The sequence below is a fragment of the Neophocaena asiaeorientalis genome, unplaced genomic scaffold (assembly GCF_003031525.2).
Source record: "Neophocaena asiaeorientalis asiaeorientalis breed wild unplaced genomic scaffold, Neophocaena_asiaeorientalis_V1.1 scaffold669, whole genome shotgun sequence".
Lineage (NCBI taxonomy): Eukaryota > Metazoa > Chordata > Mammalia > Artiodactyla > Phocoenidae > Neophocaena > Neophocaena asiaeorientalis.
This window is the reverse complement of record NW_020174694.1, coordinates 739,905-754,535: the sequence shown is the minus strand read 5'-3', so window position 1 is coordinate 754,535 and position 14,631 is coordinate 739,905. Positions and strand designations below refer to the sequence as shown.

General features: G+C 37.6%; 1 protein-coding gene across 1 annotated transcript in view; it reads right to left on the bottom strand.

Annotated features, from left to right (window-relative positions):
- Positions 1–14,631, bottom strand: part of SMCHD1 (structural maintenance of chromosomes flexible hinge domain containing 1) — a 133,499-nt gene that overhangs the window by 8,884 nt on the left and 109,984 nt on the right. The window contains exons 44-45 of the mRNA XM_024758934.1: positions 14,428–14,498; positions 8,221–8,392 (exon numbers count right to left, since the gene is read on the bottom strand). Of these exons, the coding sequence (XP_024614702.1) occupies positions 8,221–8,392; positions 14,428–14,498 (243 nt within the window). The remainder of the gene's footprint in view (positions 1–8,220; positions 8,393–14,427; positions 14,499–14,631) is intronic.

The following is a 14,631-nucleotide window of genomic DNA, read 5'->3' as shown; positions in this document are numbered from 1 at the left end:
ACTGAGTGTTGTTATAGTAACGTGGGAACTACTTTTAACGTTCAGTGTAAACAAATAAAATAAAAAAGCACAGTTTAGAGCCCAGCACAAGACTGGTGCTTGTTAAATATTAATTTTCTTCAGCTGCTTGACTTCAATAAATTTCTGTGTCAGGAAAGAGTTTTCTATATAAAAGCACTCTGAATTAAATCACTCTCTCAGTCAGTGTTTACATCCTGTTTGATACTCAGTATTCAATCTAACTCCACAGAAATTTGTGAGAAGAGGAAGAATGCACTAAATATAGCATTATTAGAAAATCCCTGCTTCCCGGTACTGATGAACCTAGTGGCAGGGCAGGAATAAAGATGCAGACGTAGAGAACGTACTTGAGGGCACGGGGGTGGGGGAAGGGGAGGGGAAGCTGGGATGAAGTGAGAGAGTAGCTGACATATATACACTACCAAATGTAAAATGGATGGCTAGTAGGAAGCTGCTACATAGCACAAGGAGATAAACTTGATGCTTGGGCTTCCCTGGTGGCACAGTGGTTGGGAGTCCGCCTGCCAATGCACGGGACACGGGTTTGTGCCCCGGTCCGGGAGGATCCCACATGCTGCGGAGCAGCGAAGCCCGTGCACCACAACTACTGAAGCCCGCGTGCCTACAGCCCATGAGCCACAGCTGGAGAGAGCCCGTGCGCAGCAACAGGGACACAATGCAGCCAAAAATAAATAAATAAATTAAAAAAAAAAAACAAAAAAAAACTTGATGCTTTGTGACTATCTAGAGGGATGGGATAGGGAGGGTGGGAGGGAGGCTCAAGAGGGAGGGTATATGGGGATATATGTATACATATAGCTGATTCACTTTGTTGTATAGCAAAAACTAACATTGTAACAACACTGTAAAGCATTTATATTCCAATAAAGATGTGAAAGAAAAAAAAGAAAATCACTGCTTCCAAAAGACATGATCATTACCTTAAACACAGCTTTCAAAAACACTCTTGGATACTTAATTTTCAGAAAGCTTAACTTGCATTACTTTGTTTAAAAACATATTACATTGGTCAAGTTTGAAACTATTTATTGCCTGTTTGTATAATTTATTAGACACCAAAAATTAAATACATTGACTATACTTTAGTCCAGGGGTCAGCAAACTATGTAGTCCATGGGCCAAGAATGGTTTATACAGTTTTAAATGATTACATTCTAAATGGTTATATAAATATGTTCATAACACCCTCAATTTTGCCTCCTGGATCACAGAGCCTAAAATATTTACTATCTGACCCTTTGAGACTCTAGTCACACAAAGATTATCAATATTCATGGGAACGGGCATAAAAACACCCAATTGCTTAATAAATATATACAGTGGGTTTACATATAAAACTGTGGAAGAAATTATTTGAGTCAGGGTACACGAGATATGAGATATTCTATACTTTAAGGGTCAATAACAGTATTTTTAAAAAACTATCAAGCATTCTGGGAACGAGTGAACAAACACACACCTGTGAACACTTATGAGAATATTCATATATTTAAATATGAATTCCATATGTGTAACTGAGTGATGACAAGGTCCTTATGTTTCTTAATTCTTTATGATTTATTGGGAACTCAAAGGTAACTAAAAATGTCTGGTTTTCTGGTTTGATAGTATTTCTAATTTCATGTTAAAGTTAGGTTTTCTATATGCATAAAATTATATTTATTTTGTATGTGAATGAGTTACAAAATTATGTTCAGATCCATATGTCAGGGATGCTGCCTAATTCAGAAGACGATACACAAAAATTTCAAGTCGCTAACGGTTGAAACCCTACTTCTTAACATAATAAGTTAGTTATGAGGTTCTTTTACCTTTTAAATACTCAAGAAAAAGTATGTTCAAAAGCTTTAACAGAATATTAAGTCAACTTGTTATTTATAAACTGAAAGATGGATTATTAAATACTTCCCATTAAATGGAGCACTAATATTAAGTTCATATTTTATGCATAAGGTAGACAGAAGCAACTTAATTTAATATGCCTTAGCAATTCCCAATTTTTTGTACATGAAATGTAATTTCTATTTACCATAGTGTCTATAAAAGTCTTTTCTAAGTCATTTAATAACATTTTGCCAAAGAGAAAAGCTAAAAATTCATATTTAATTCTGTTTATAAATGATTTTAGAGCTCTAACATTATATGTTGTCTGAAAATCTTCATTATCTAGGAAAAAAACTAATGATGCTTTACTGTGAAAACAGCAAAATACTTTAAAATAAAAAATTAGGGACTTCCCTGGTGGTCCAGTGGGTAAGAATCCACGCTCCCAATACAGGGGGCCGGGGTGCAATCCCTGGTCAGGGAACTAGATCCCACATGCATGCCGCAACTACAAGTTCTCATGCCGCAACAAAGACCCTGTGTGCTGCAACTAAAACATGGCACAGCCTAAATAAATACATAAATATTAAAAAAAAAAAAGTGTAGCTTAAAAATAAAATTAAATTAAAAATTAGTTCATGTAAAGGGACAAAAGCTCAAATTACAGTGTGTTTATTTCTCTATGCTACATATTAAGAAAGATATATAGATTATTTCAATGTATCCAGGGGTAGACTCTCTGGAAACAAATCGGAGTAGAAGTTCTCGTAAATTTTGTCACTTAATTTTTAGGTGACACATTGTTCACTGAGGCAGATCTGGAAAAATATATAGAAGAGGATAATGGAGAAGTAAATTATCTCAATTATGTAATTCAGGAAAAAAACATTTTTCTTTCTACTCTTTTGTGTCACTGTGCAAATGAATACATACACTGTCCTGAACTTGGCAAAGTTATTTTTTTTTTTAAACATCTTTATTGGAGTATAATTGCCTTACATTTTTGAGGTTGAGATTCCTCATCTGTAAAATGAGGGGAACAGCAGTAAATGAAATAATTCAAGTGACAACCTTAACAATGTATGTGGGACATAATAAGCCCTCAAATAGTAACTATTATTATTCTCTTGAAAATTGCTTATTCATGTTATCCACTCATTTTTCTATTAGTCTTTGTCTTTTTTCTTGATTTTTAAAGGTTGCTTTTAATAATAAGACTATAACACCTTTGTCTACTATATATGCAATTTTCCCCAGTTTGTCATTTGCCCTTCCATTTTCTTCAAGGTGCTTTAAAATTTTTATGTAACCTTAAAATAAATTAACTATAAAATGCTTTCTCACATGTGCCAGTACTTGTCTGTCAAAAAGCCCTTCCCTCCAAGGTGGGTGTTTCTATTTTAGATAGGCTGAGCAGGGAAGTCCCTGAAGGTGTGACATTAAAGTATAGAACTGGAAGGAAAAGAATCAAGCCATGAACGCATCTGGGGCAAAACCATTGTAGATGAGGGAACATTAAAATAAAGTGTTCCTTTCAAGATTAATCTTTCTTATTTCTATTCAACCGTGCTAAGAACTTCCTGAACACAGCTGAAGAATGGTGGTACTATAAGTTTTCTTTGCCTGTGCCATTTTGGGAAATAGGTTTATTAGTTTCATAAGATGCCCTGAGTGATCTCCATTTTTATCTATACTCTGCAACAAATTATATTTGAAATTCACTTATGAAAAACCTATAGGATGGAGTTAACTCTTTGAACACTTCTTCAGGCAATGGTCTGTATAAGTTTTCTTCCTTATTTAAATCAATTTTGTTCACTTGCAATTTTCTAGAATTTAGTCCACTTTATTTGGACATGCTAAATGTATTTATAATATTATGAAAACCTAAGAAATCTCTATTTCTGAATGCATCCTTTGAGCCATTACTCCTATTGTATTTATTTTTGCCCAAAGACCGTCTTTACAAATTGTATATTCAATACAAGGGTTTTCTATTTTTGCAATCCATTTGGTTGTACTTGTTTCTTGAGATGTATTTTTTCCCTCCTCTCATTTGAGTTGAATGGTTAATTTGTTTTTCTCATTTAATAATAAAAGTGTTAAGCCTGTAGGTTTACATTTGATCTCAGCTGTCTTCATGCCTCTTATGTATAATGTGTAATATTCTCATTCTTTTTAATATTTAAACTTTTTTTGACAAAATAGTGGTTTCTAAATATCCACTATTTGAGCTTACTTTGGGAGGAAAGGAATAAGTTATTTTTTAGTTCTGTTACTATCCTAAGTAAATTTTGCTTTTCGTAATTTGTAGTCTCATTGTAGCTGAGTAGCAATTTGATCAACTGAATTTATGGCCATTTTTTGTGACATATTACCTTCTTACCTAAGAAGGTACTGGTATTACAACTTATTAGGTAGAAAATTCCTTGTTTTTTGACTAACGACCTGTCATGGATTAATGGTTTCTCATAACAATATTTCTGTCTCTGTATAATCAACAGTTTTAAGAAATTTGATTATGTAATTTATTGCATCAAGTTAATTAACTTTTGGTCCTCTAGGATGGAATATATCTGTTATCAAAACGAATCTATCTTTGTCCTTTTAGTGCCATTGCCTTGAAGTTAACTTTGACACTAATACTGTTACTTGTGATTTTGTCTATTCAATGTTTACATTTCTTCTTTGTTAATTCTTTAATTTTACACTGTATTGGTGTAGAAGGGAGTTTCTTATAAAAGATATAAAGCAGTGTCATGGAGAGAACAGCCTTCAGGTACAGCTGGCTCTGGGTTTGAGTTCTGTTCTATGGCTTACTGACCATGTGGCTTCTCATGTCATTTAAATTTCCACACTTCTCTCTTTACTCACTTTATTTAACTTTACTTCCTGGCACATGTTAAGCACTTAATAAATGGCAGCTATTTTTAATATATCCTAGCACTAGATTTTAAAAATCTGAATGTCTTTAAATGAAAGAACTTCATGTATTCACATGTTATTCAAGGTCTTATTTCTAATCATCTTATTTTACAACATGTAAATACTCGTTTTTTCTTCTGTTTTATGCTCTTAAATTTATTTGCTCTTATTTCATTATCTCATATCAAATACTATAATGCAAAACACAGTCTAAGCAAAATTAGAAGACACTCTGCTTTTAATTGTGCTAGTAAGCAGGCAATTTTTGTGGTGGTAGTCTAGTTCAAAATTGCTTTTTCTCTGCAAACAATCCCATGATACACAAGGAAGAGTTTCCTCAAAGCTCTATTCTATCTGATCCTTACTATGGCTGGCTGATTTCAGAGGGAACTTCTATCTCCTAGGAGGTGTGGGCTCTGAGTCATGTTAAGAGATGCCCTTCTAGGTGAAGATGCAAGGAGCTCAGGCTGCTGAATGTCCCAGAACCATCCTTGTTTTTGTCTTGGCTGTTTCCAATCTCCTTTGAATGTGTGATTTCCTCCACTTTCTTTCCAATACATTCCTGTTTCACTTAAAAGTGGTCAGGCCTGGGCTTCCCTGGTGGCGCAGTGGTTGAGAGTCTGCCTGGCGATGCAGGGGACACAGGTTCGTGCCCCGGTCCGGGAAGATCCCACATGCCGTGGAGCAGCTGGGCCTGTGAGCCATGGCTGCTGAGCCTGTGCGTCTGGAGCCTGTGCTCCGCAACGGGAGAGGCCACAACAGTGAGAAGTGGTCAGGCCTGGTTGCTATCGCTTAAAATCAAAAGTACCTTATACATATCCAGTAATTTTAAATTGTCTCATTTGATTTTTCAAACTGTCTGTCTAATATTTGAGTGCTTATTGTTGAATCATTAGTCTGTATGTGGAGTGTATCTTTGAAGATATTTATCAAGAAGAAAAAGTAACTGTTATATTTTTTAAGTCCTTGCATTATCTGTTAACTTTACATGTTTGACAAACCAGTACGGCACAGAAGTCTTTAATTATAATCTTTTCATCCCAAAGATCTATGGATAAGGCCTTACTGTTATACTGACAGTCAGATGCCCAGGGTAAACTGGAAATTCTGTCAAAAATACCTGTGCATTTTTAAAGTTCCACAGGTAATTCCTTTTAGTTTGGGATCCACTGCCATAAACTGTAGTGCTGGAGTGATAAGGGTTGAGGGTTTTTATGCTCATTCACTACCTCTGACTAAATTGTTTTCTCTTATTTCTTGTAAGTTTGTTTAGATGTTCACTTATTTTCTATAGAGAAGATTTTTTCATACATTCACTGTCATCATTAACAGAAGTATGAAACTCTGTACTGTTTATAACTTAAACTTTCTGTATATTATGATGTTTTGACATCTTAAAAAGCCTTTCTGGCTGGCGAGAGATTGCCACGCCTGGGACGAGCCAATTCTTAGAGATAGCTAAGCGTCTAGCATGCCTTTGATACACAAACTAACCAATCCAGAGCCAAGCTTCCTCTATCTGGCACCTGCACCCCAAGGAGTCACATTCCTCTGCCTTAATCATCTCAGAGCCAGGTACCAGGCAACTAGCTAGAAACCACGCCTAGAGCCCAAAGACCATCGAAATTATTCAAGCAGGTCAACCCTAAACTGTTGACCTTGTCATCCCTTTGCTGCAGAGACCCCAGTAAAGGCTGTGGCTGAAGTACTCTCCTTGCTCCTGTCTTCTGCCTCCTGACCGCCCTGGTGTTCTTCCATATGGCCCCTGTGTGACAGGCTGTGCCTCCTGTCCCTAGGACCTGTGAGTATAATAAACTTTGTTTTCCTGAGCCTCTCTTGTGTCTCCTCTTGCAGCTGCACCTGACTATCTCATAAAAGGAATTATGAGATATCCTACCATCTTTCTCAATTACTATTTTAAACATTGCTGGGGGCTGAAGTAATAACGCCAAACTGGATACTACCCAAATTCCTCAACAGCAGAATAATAAAGAAATAAATTGTGGTATACGTACACAGTGGGATACTAACCTGCAATTAAAATGAACTACAACTACATACACAGTGTTGAACAAAGCCAGACACACAAAAAAGCATGGATTGCATAATTCCATCTACATAAAGTACAAAAATGGGAAAAACTAATCTATGCTCTTTTAAGTCAAGAAAGTTGTTATCCTTTGGAGAGGGGGTCGGGCTGTGACTCGAAGAGCCCTGAGAAGCCTTCTGTGGGGCTGATAATGTTCTATTTCTTAATACAGAAGCAGTGTTCATTTTGTGAAAAGCCTGTATATTTATGAAATGTGCACTTTTCTCTATGTATATTACACTTAAAAAAATTAACAACAAAATGTGGTGTATACAACACACAATAGAATATTATTCAGTCTTAAAAAGAAATTCTGACACATACTACAACACTGAAGCGCCCGGAGGACATTATGCTAAGTGACGTAAGCCAGTCACAGAAGGGCTAAGACTCTGATTCCACATACTTGAGGCGCCTACAGGAGTCAATGCACAGAGACAGAGACCTGGGCAGTTGCCAGGGGTGGGAAAAGATTTCTGAAGTTTGGCGGCAGAAGATTGGGAATGTACTTAATACTAGTGAACTGTACATGTAAAAATAATTAAGATGATAAACTTTGTTATATGTATTTTACTACAATTTACTATATATTTTTAAAGTTAACAACAAACTACTTTTTGCTGGAAAAGTAGATATCCAAGCGTATTAGAACTATATAAAATTAAGAGCAAACAGGCTCTTAGATGATGGCCTGCAGGGGACCCTCTTGTGAAGTATAAGCACTTCAAAGCACAGACGTACAGATAATTATATCGGCCAACTAGAAACAAGGGGACACAGCCTGCAGAAGGGAAAATGGGGAAGGGAGGTCACATGTCACACACACTAAAAAAGATCTATCTAGATAGTTACCAACTTTGAAATAAAAAGAAGTATTATGATTTGATGACATACTAGTTTCCTCAACAAGGAAATCTTTTATTTCAAGGTAAGAATGAAAATATGGGGCTTCCCTGGTGGCGCAGTGGTTGAGAGTCCGCCTGCCGATGCAGGGGACACGGGTTCGTGCCCCAGTCCGGGAAGATCCCACATGCTGCGGAGCGGCTGGGCCCATGAGCCATGGCCGCTGAGCCTGCGCTCCGCCTCGGGAGAGGCCACAACAGTGAGAGGCCCGCGTACCCAAAAAAAAAAAAAAAAAAAAGAATGAAAATATGAAGGAAAACCTACTTCCTATATACGTATTTCAAAACTATTTGGTGTAAGAAAGCTGGAAGTACTGGACAAAAATGTCTTATTCATATCTGTTACTGGTTACGTTTTGATGTTAGAGTCTTGATAAACAAGGTCCAAATAAAGGGTTAAAATCAAATGAGAAATTATTAAGTACTTATTTAACCTACCTATTTGTTCCCCTAAGATCAGGCACTGTTTTGGTACTGGAGCTCCAAAGACCATTCCCCGAAGTTTATCCATTGGAGGAGCTTTATTCTGAAGGCCCCCAAACTTTCCATTACTTCGAATGCGATCTCCATCTCTGGTCAGCAGTGTAGGACAATGTGTAATTTTAACAACCTATTGTAAGTAAATGGATATTAATTAGCGAGTCTATAAAACTTATTTCAACTGCTCTAAGAAAACAGAAATCACTTAAGGGTTCTGAGATAAGAAATGACATGATCATGGTAGTATTTTCACAAAATTAATTACCTAGTGATGTGTAAGATGACTAGGGGAAAAAACCAGAGGCAGGGAGATGATTTAGACTACCTCTCAAGTGTTAGCCTAAACTAGAATAGTGACAACACAAATGGAAAAAAGTGAAATTGATGACCTGATTGATGGCTTGATTGATAAGAGGAAGTAAGAGAGAGGGCCAAGCCAGAGACCTGTGTGCTTCTGAAACCCAAGGCAGTACCCAGCCTGTAGCACTAGCTCAGTTTCCTTCTGTTAGAAGTTTTCCAGATGACCAAAGGCTAGCAAAAAGGATATTATATTAGACTGAAGAGAATACAAACTCAAAAGCAAAAGGACAAAGCTTCAGAGGACAATACTATGAGTTCAGTTGTAGGAGGAAAAAGAGCTAGTGTGTTGAGAATTGGGGGAACTAGAATTATATAGTAAAACCTAAGACGTGGAAAGGGAAGTAGAAAGTGTTAGTCAAGAACTAAATTCTTCAGAGAAGTCAGAGAATAAAAGAAAAACACTAGATTTAGTATTATATGATCTTCAAGAATATTCTTTCAAATAAAGGTCTAGGATATACAAAAATAAAACGTTCAACTTCACTGGTAACCAGAAGTGGAACTGAGATAACTTGAAGTGGAATTCAAATGAGATATTTTCACTACTCAAAAATGTTAAAATACACACACACACACATACATACACACACACACACCACAGAATGTTGGAGAAAGGGTCTTCTTGTACTAATCTGCTCTGGGACAGCCCTTCTCAAAGCAAATGTGACAAGTGTTTAAAACCTTAACAGTTAGGGACTTCCCTGGTGGCAGAGTGCTTAAGAATCCGCCTGCCAATGCAGGGGACACGGGTTCGAGCCCTGGCCCGGGAAGATCCCACATGCCTCGGAGCAACTAAGTCCGTGCGCCACAACTACTGAGCCTGCACTCTAGAGCCTGAGAGACACAACTACTGAAGCCTGCGTGCCTAGAGTCTGTGCTCCCCAGCAAAGAGAAGCCATGTCAATGAGAAGCTCATGCACCACAACAAAGAGTGGCCCCCATTCACCACAATTAAAGGAAGCCCACGCACAGCAATGAAGACCCAACGTGGCCAAAAATAAATAAAATAAATATATTAAAAAAAAAAAAGCTTAACATTTTGCATGACCCAGCAATTCCACTTCTAAGAATAATCTGAAAAAAATCATCACAGATGTGAACAATGTGCACTGAAACATTGTTTTAATAATGAAAAATATGAAACTTGCACATTTCAATAAGTTACATAAATAAGTTATGGCACACTCACATAATGAAACAGAATGCATACATTAAAAGACTAAAGAATAATTTAATAACATGTAAAAACACCTAATCCAACCTAATACTGTGGATTAAGTAGTTTCTGAATTATAAAAGATTAAATAAAGTATAATTTTTAAAAACGAAAAGCAATAGGACAGGTAATAAAGAATCATGACTAGTATTTATTCTTTTAATATAATTCCAAGGTAATTTACAGGTATTTTGCCGTCAAACTGGGTACTTTCTATAAAATTTAAATGCAACAGAATGTCTATTTCAAGAAAATCTGTGGTGAATTCTTTGGTGAAATGAATCTTTTAGTAAAACAAACCGCCACACCTTACTTTCTTAGTTCTGGTTTGGATTTGTATGTTTCCTAATAGTGAACATTAAAAATACAGACTGAATTAATGTACTATTACCATATTGTTATTAAATTATATAGTAAATTAAATTATTCTTATTAAATTATCAAATTTCAGGCAATGTTTTTACAGATTTAGTACCATCTTAAATAACAAATACACTCAAATTTCTTGTCTATTTTCTTGTTAACACACTCACTGACAGTATGAGTTACAGGCCTCTGGCAGAAGGGACAGTTTTTCAATTCTCAAATGGCATGGAAGAAAGGGGAAATGACAAGTTGCTATTTAATGGGTACAGAGTTTCAGTTTTACAAAAAGAAGAGTTCTGCAGATTGGTTGTACAACAATGTGAATGTAACACTACTGAACGGTGCACTTAAAAATGGTTTAGATGGTACATTTTGTTATATGTATTTTACTATAATTTACCATTAAAAGAAACTTCAGTCCTCACTAGGCACTATATTAGGACAAAAAAGATCATGACAGCTTTTACAAATTCAGTGAGTGAACAACAGTGCTACAGTTCTGGGCAATACTTATTCACAACTGCTGTAAGGATTAGCAAGGAATGGAATCAACAAGGGGTTGAAGTAGTATAAATGGCATGAAGAATTTAGGAAGAGAAAATGATAACAAAGACTCCTGAAACCTAACAAAATCACCAAGAGATGTCCTAACAGCCTTTTCTTAGAAGAGCTTTAAAACAATATTTAATAGGTGGAGTGACCTCACTAAAAACTTTGGAAGCAAAGAAATCAGTATGTGCTGTTCCAGGTGTCCCCAACCCCCAGGCAGCACAGCAGAAGGTGAGCAGCAGGCAAGTGAGCGAAGCTTCCTCTGCCACTCCCTATCACTCGCATTACCGCCTGCACCATCCCCTCCCTCCCACCCTATCCTTGGAAAAACTGTCTTCCACAAAACCGGTCCCTGATGCCAAAAAGGCTGGGGACTGCTGTGCTATACCAATTATGAGGAACAAATGCTGTCCCCGCTTTTGTCACATATGCTGTTACTTAAAAAAAAATTTTTTTTTTTGATGTAGACCATTTTTAAAGTCTTTATTGAATTTGCTACAGTTTTGCTTCTGTTTTTCGTGGGTTTTTTTTTTTTTGGCCATGAGGCATGTAGGATCTTAGCTCCCAGACCAGGGACTGAACCCACACCCCTGCATTGGAAGGTGAAATCTCTCTCTCTTTTTTTTTTTTTTGGCTACATCAGGCAGGTCTTAGTTGTGGCACGAGGGCTTCTCTCTAGCTGTGGTGCGCGGGTTTCTCTCTGGATGTGGCATGCGGGTTTTCTCTCTCTAGTTGTGGCACATAGGCTCCAGAGCGTGTGGGCTCTGTAGTTTGTGGCACGCAGGCTCTCTAGTTGAGGCGTGCGGGCTTAGCTGCCCCGCAGCACGTGGGATCTTAGTTCCCCGACCAGGTATCAAACAAGCGTCCTCTGCATTGGAAGGCATATTCTTTACCACTGGACCAGGCAGTCCCTGAAACGTGAAATCTTAACCACTGGACTGCCAGAGAAGTCCCTCTTACTTTTTTTTGAAGCTATGGATTGGTGTCTTTCATCAGTTCTTAAAGGTTTTCAGCCATTAGTTCTTCAGATATTACCTGTGATCCTTTTATCCTCCTCTTCTTGGCACTCTGATTAGATTTTTTTTTTTTTTTTGCGGTACGTGGGCCTCTCACCGTTGTGGCCTCTCCTGTTGCGGAGCACAGGCTCCAGACGCGCAGGCTCAGCGGCCATGGCTCACGGGCCCAGCCGCTCCACGGCATGTGGGATCTTCCCGGACCAGGGCAGGAACCCGTGTCCCTTGCATCAGCAGGTGGACTCTCAACCACTGCGCCACCAGGGAAGCCCGTACTGGATCATATTTTAAACTGACCTCTGTTTTCTCTTAAGTAACTGCATCCTTACTCACTTTCAGCTATAATAATTTGCAAGCTTCTAGTGTTTACATACATGTTTATCACCTGCTATTTCCAAGTCCCTAACACCATATTTATTAAATTTAATACTTCTTCTGTATCAAAGAATTCAAAGACCTCTGGATTTCAGATCCAAAGAGACTATTCCTCTACTGAAATTTTATTCTATTTCTTATTTTATTCAATCTTTACAGCAGCCCTCTGAAAGGTGTTTCTTCACAGTAGATTGCCTTTCTTTTCTCATTAAGTAAAACTTAGAAGTAATATAGAAGAGATAATCTTTCTTAATATATACAACAGTATACAATATATTCTCCCATCTTGTTTATATTACATAAGCTTATTTTTAAAAGGGCATCAACTTATATATTATCATTTGGCAACTTTTCAACAAAACACTATATTTTGTACGTCTTCCTTGTTAGGACATATCAATCTGCTTTATGTCTTTTTAACAGCTACATACTACTCTACTGTATAAATTACTGTAGTAGAGTTGTGCAATCCCAACTGATGGACTTCACACTGCTTCCAAAGTGTCTTAAAATTTTTTAAATATGCTAATGAATATTCTTTTTTTTAAACATCTTTATTGGAACATAATTGCTTTATATCTAATGAATATCCTTGTACATATCTTTATATACTTGTGGGAGCATGTCTGTAAGATAAATTATTTTAATACGTTGTGATGGTACAAAGATGGCGGCAACTTCTTTGCCCCTCCCATGGAGAGGAAAGAGTCTATTTCAAACTCCCCACTCTCCGATGTGGGTCTGGGCTGGCCAGATTCTGAACTGACTGCTGGGACTTAAGAGACCTGCAACTTCTGCCATCACTGCTCTAACTTCCCTTCTTAGGTCCCAGATGCCATTTGAAAAAGCCCCCAGCAGCCACAAGGAGAGGTTTGCATAGAGATATCTAAGTCTGCCAGCCTACCAAGTGCCAAACCAGTAGCCAGTATCAACTAGCCAGTACAGGTGGGAGATAAACTAAGTAGGAACTAATTCATTTTCAAAAATAATTTCAAGGAAATATTTCCAACCCAGAACTTGCTGGGTTGGACTGTTTTTCCTCCCCAGCCTGTTCAGCTAACAAAATGTTCTTGAAAAAGAAACGGAAAGCCTCAGGGCTAAAATCAAATCCAGGGTACAGCCAGTAAAATGTGGCCTCAAAGTCAAAAATCAAGTGAAGGATGCCCCTATGTTAAGACCTCAGAAAGATTTAAGGCACTACTTTCCACATCCTCTTAGCTAGAAAAAGGTTTCTAAAAGCCTTCATGGCATTATCTCACACACCCGTGAGTGGGGGTGAGAACAATGACCCCAGCAGACAGCACCAGCTGAGCCTCTGGCCAACTCCAGCTGAATCCCGGATGGCTACCAGCATCAACTGCCAGCTACCTGAGTGAGGCATTTTGGAGCTTTCACCATCTCAGCGCAACTAGCTAACACTACTGGGAGAAACCCACCGAGAAATGAGTACTAATATGTTGTTACTGTTTAAAGCCACTAACTTCTGAAGTGCTTGTTATGTAGCAATAGATAACAGAAACACTTATATTGCCAAACTGCTCTCCAAAAGTATTATGGGTCGAATAGTGTCCCTCAAAATTCCTATGTTGATGTCCTAACCCCCAGTTCCTCAAATATGTGACCTTATTTGAAGACTGGGTCTCTATAGAAGTAATCAAGTTAAAATGAGGTCATAACAGTGGGCTCTAAGCCAATGAGTAGTTTCCTTATACAAAAGGGAAATTTGGACACAGATACATATAGCTGCGAACAGACACAGGGAGAAGATGACCATCTATGTACAAACCAAGGAGAAAGGCATGGAACAGACCCTCCCCTCATAAGCCCTGGAAAGAACTGACCCTTCTCACACCTTGAATTTCGGTTTTAAGCCTGCAGAACTGTGAGACAACATTTCTACTGTTTAAGCTACCCAGTCTGTGGTGCTTTGTTACAGCAGCCCGAACAACTAATAAACAAGGGCTACGTCAAATTACATTTCCAACAACATTATCTGAGTGTACTCTTTTTCAATACCACCATCAATAACAGATACTGATTTTGAGTCTTAGGACAATTTCATAAACATCTCATTTTAATTTGCATCTTGGCAAATTCATTCCTATATTTTGCCCAATTTTATGCTGCTTATCAATCTGTAGGATTTAAATTGGTTTTGACAGGGCTACTTAGTCATTTGCACATGTCAACTAAAATAAAATTATTTCTATACAGAGCTATGTATTAAATTTTTAAAGTACACATTAAAATTGGAGCTACAAATTAAAAAATAATTCAAATACATACCTCTTTTCTATAATGATTAGCAGCATCCAAATTGTCCAAAATGATGGTGTCTCCTAACAGCATACCAAACACTAAAAAATTCAATTAAGAAACTATTAAGACCACGACACCGTTTTTGGTCACGTTAGAGCACTGACACAAGCCTCGGGGTGGGCGTGCTCTTGTGTGCTCAGAGACTGGATACAGTGACTGTGCACGTGAAAC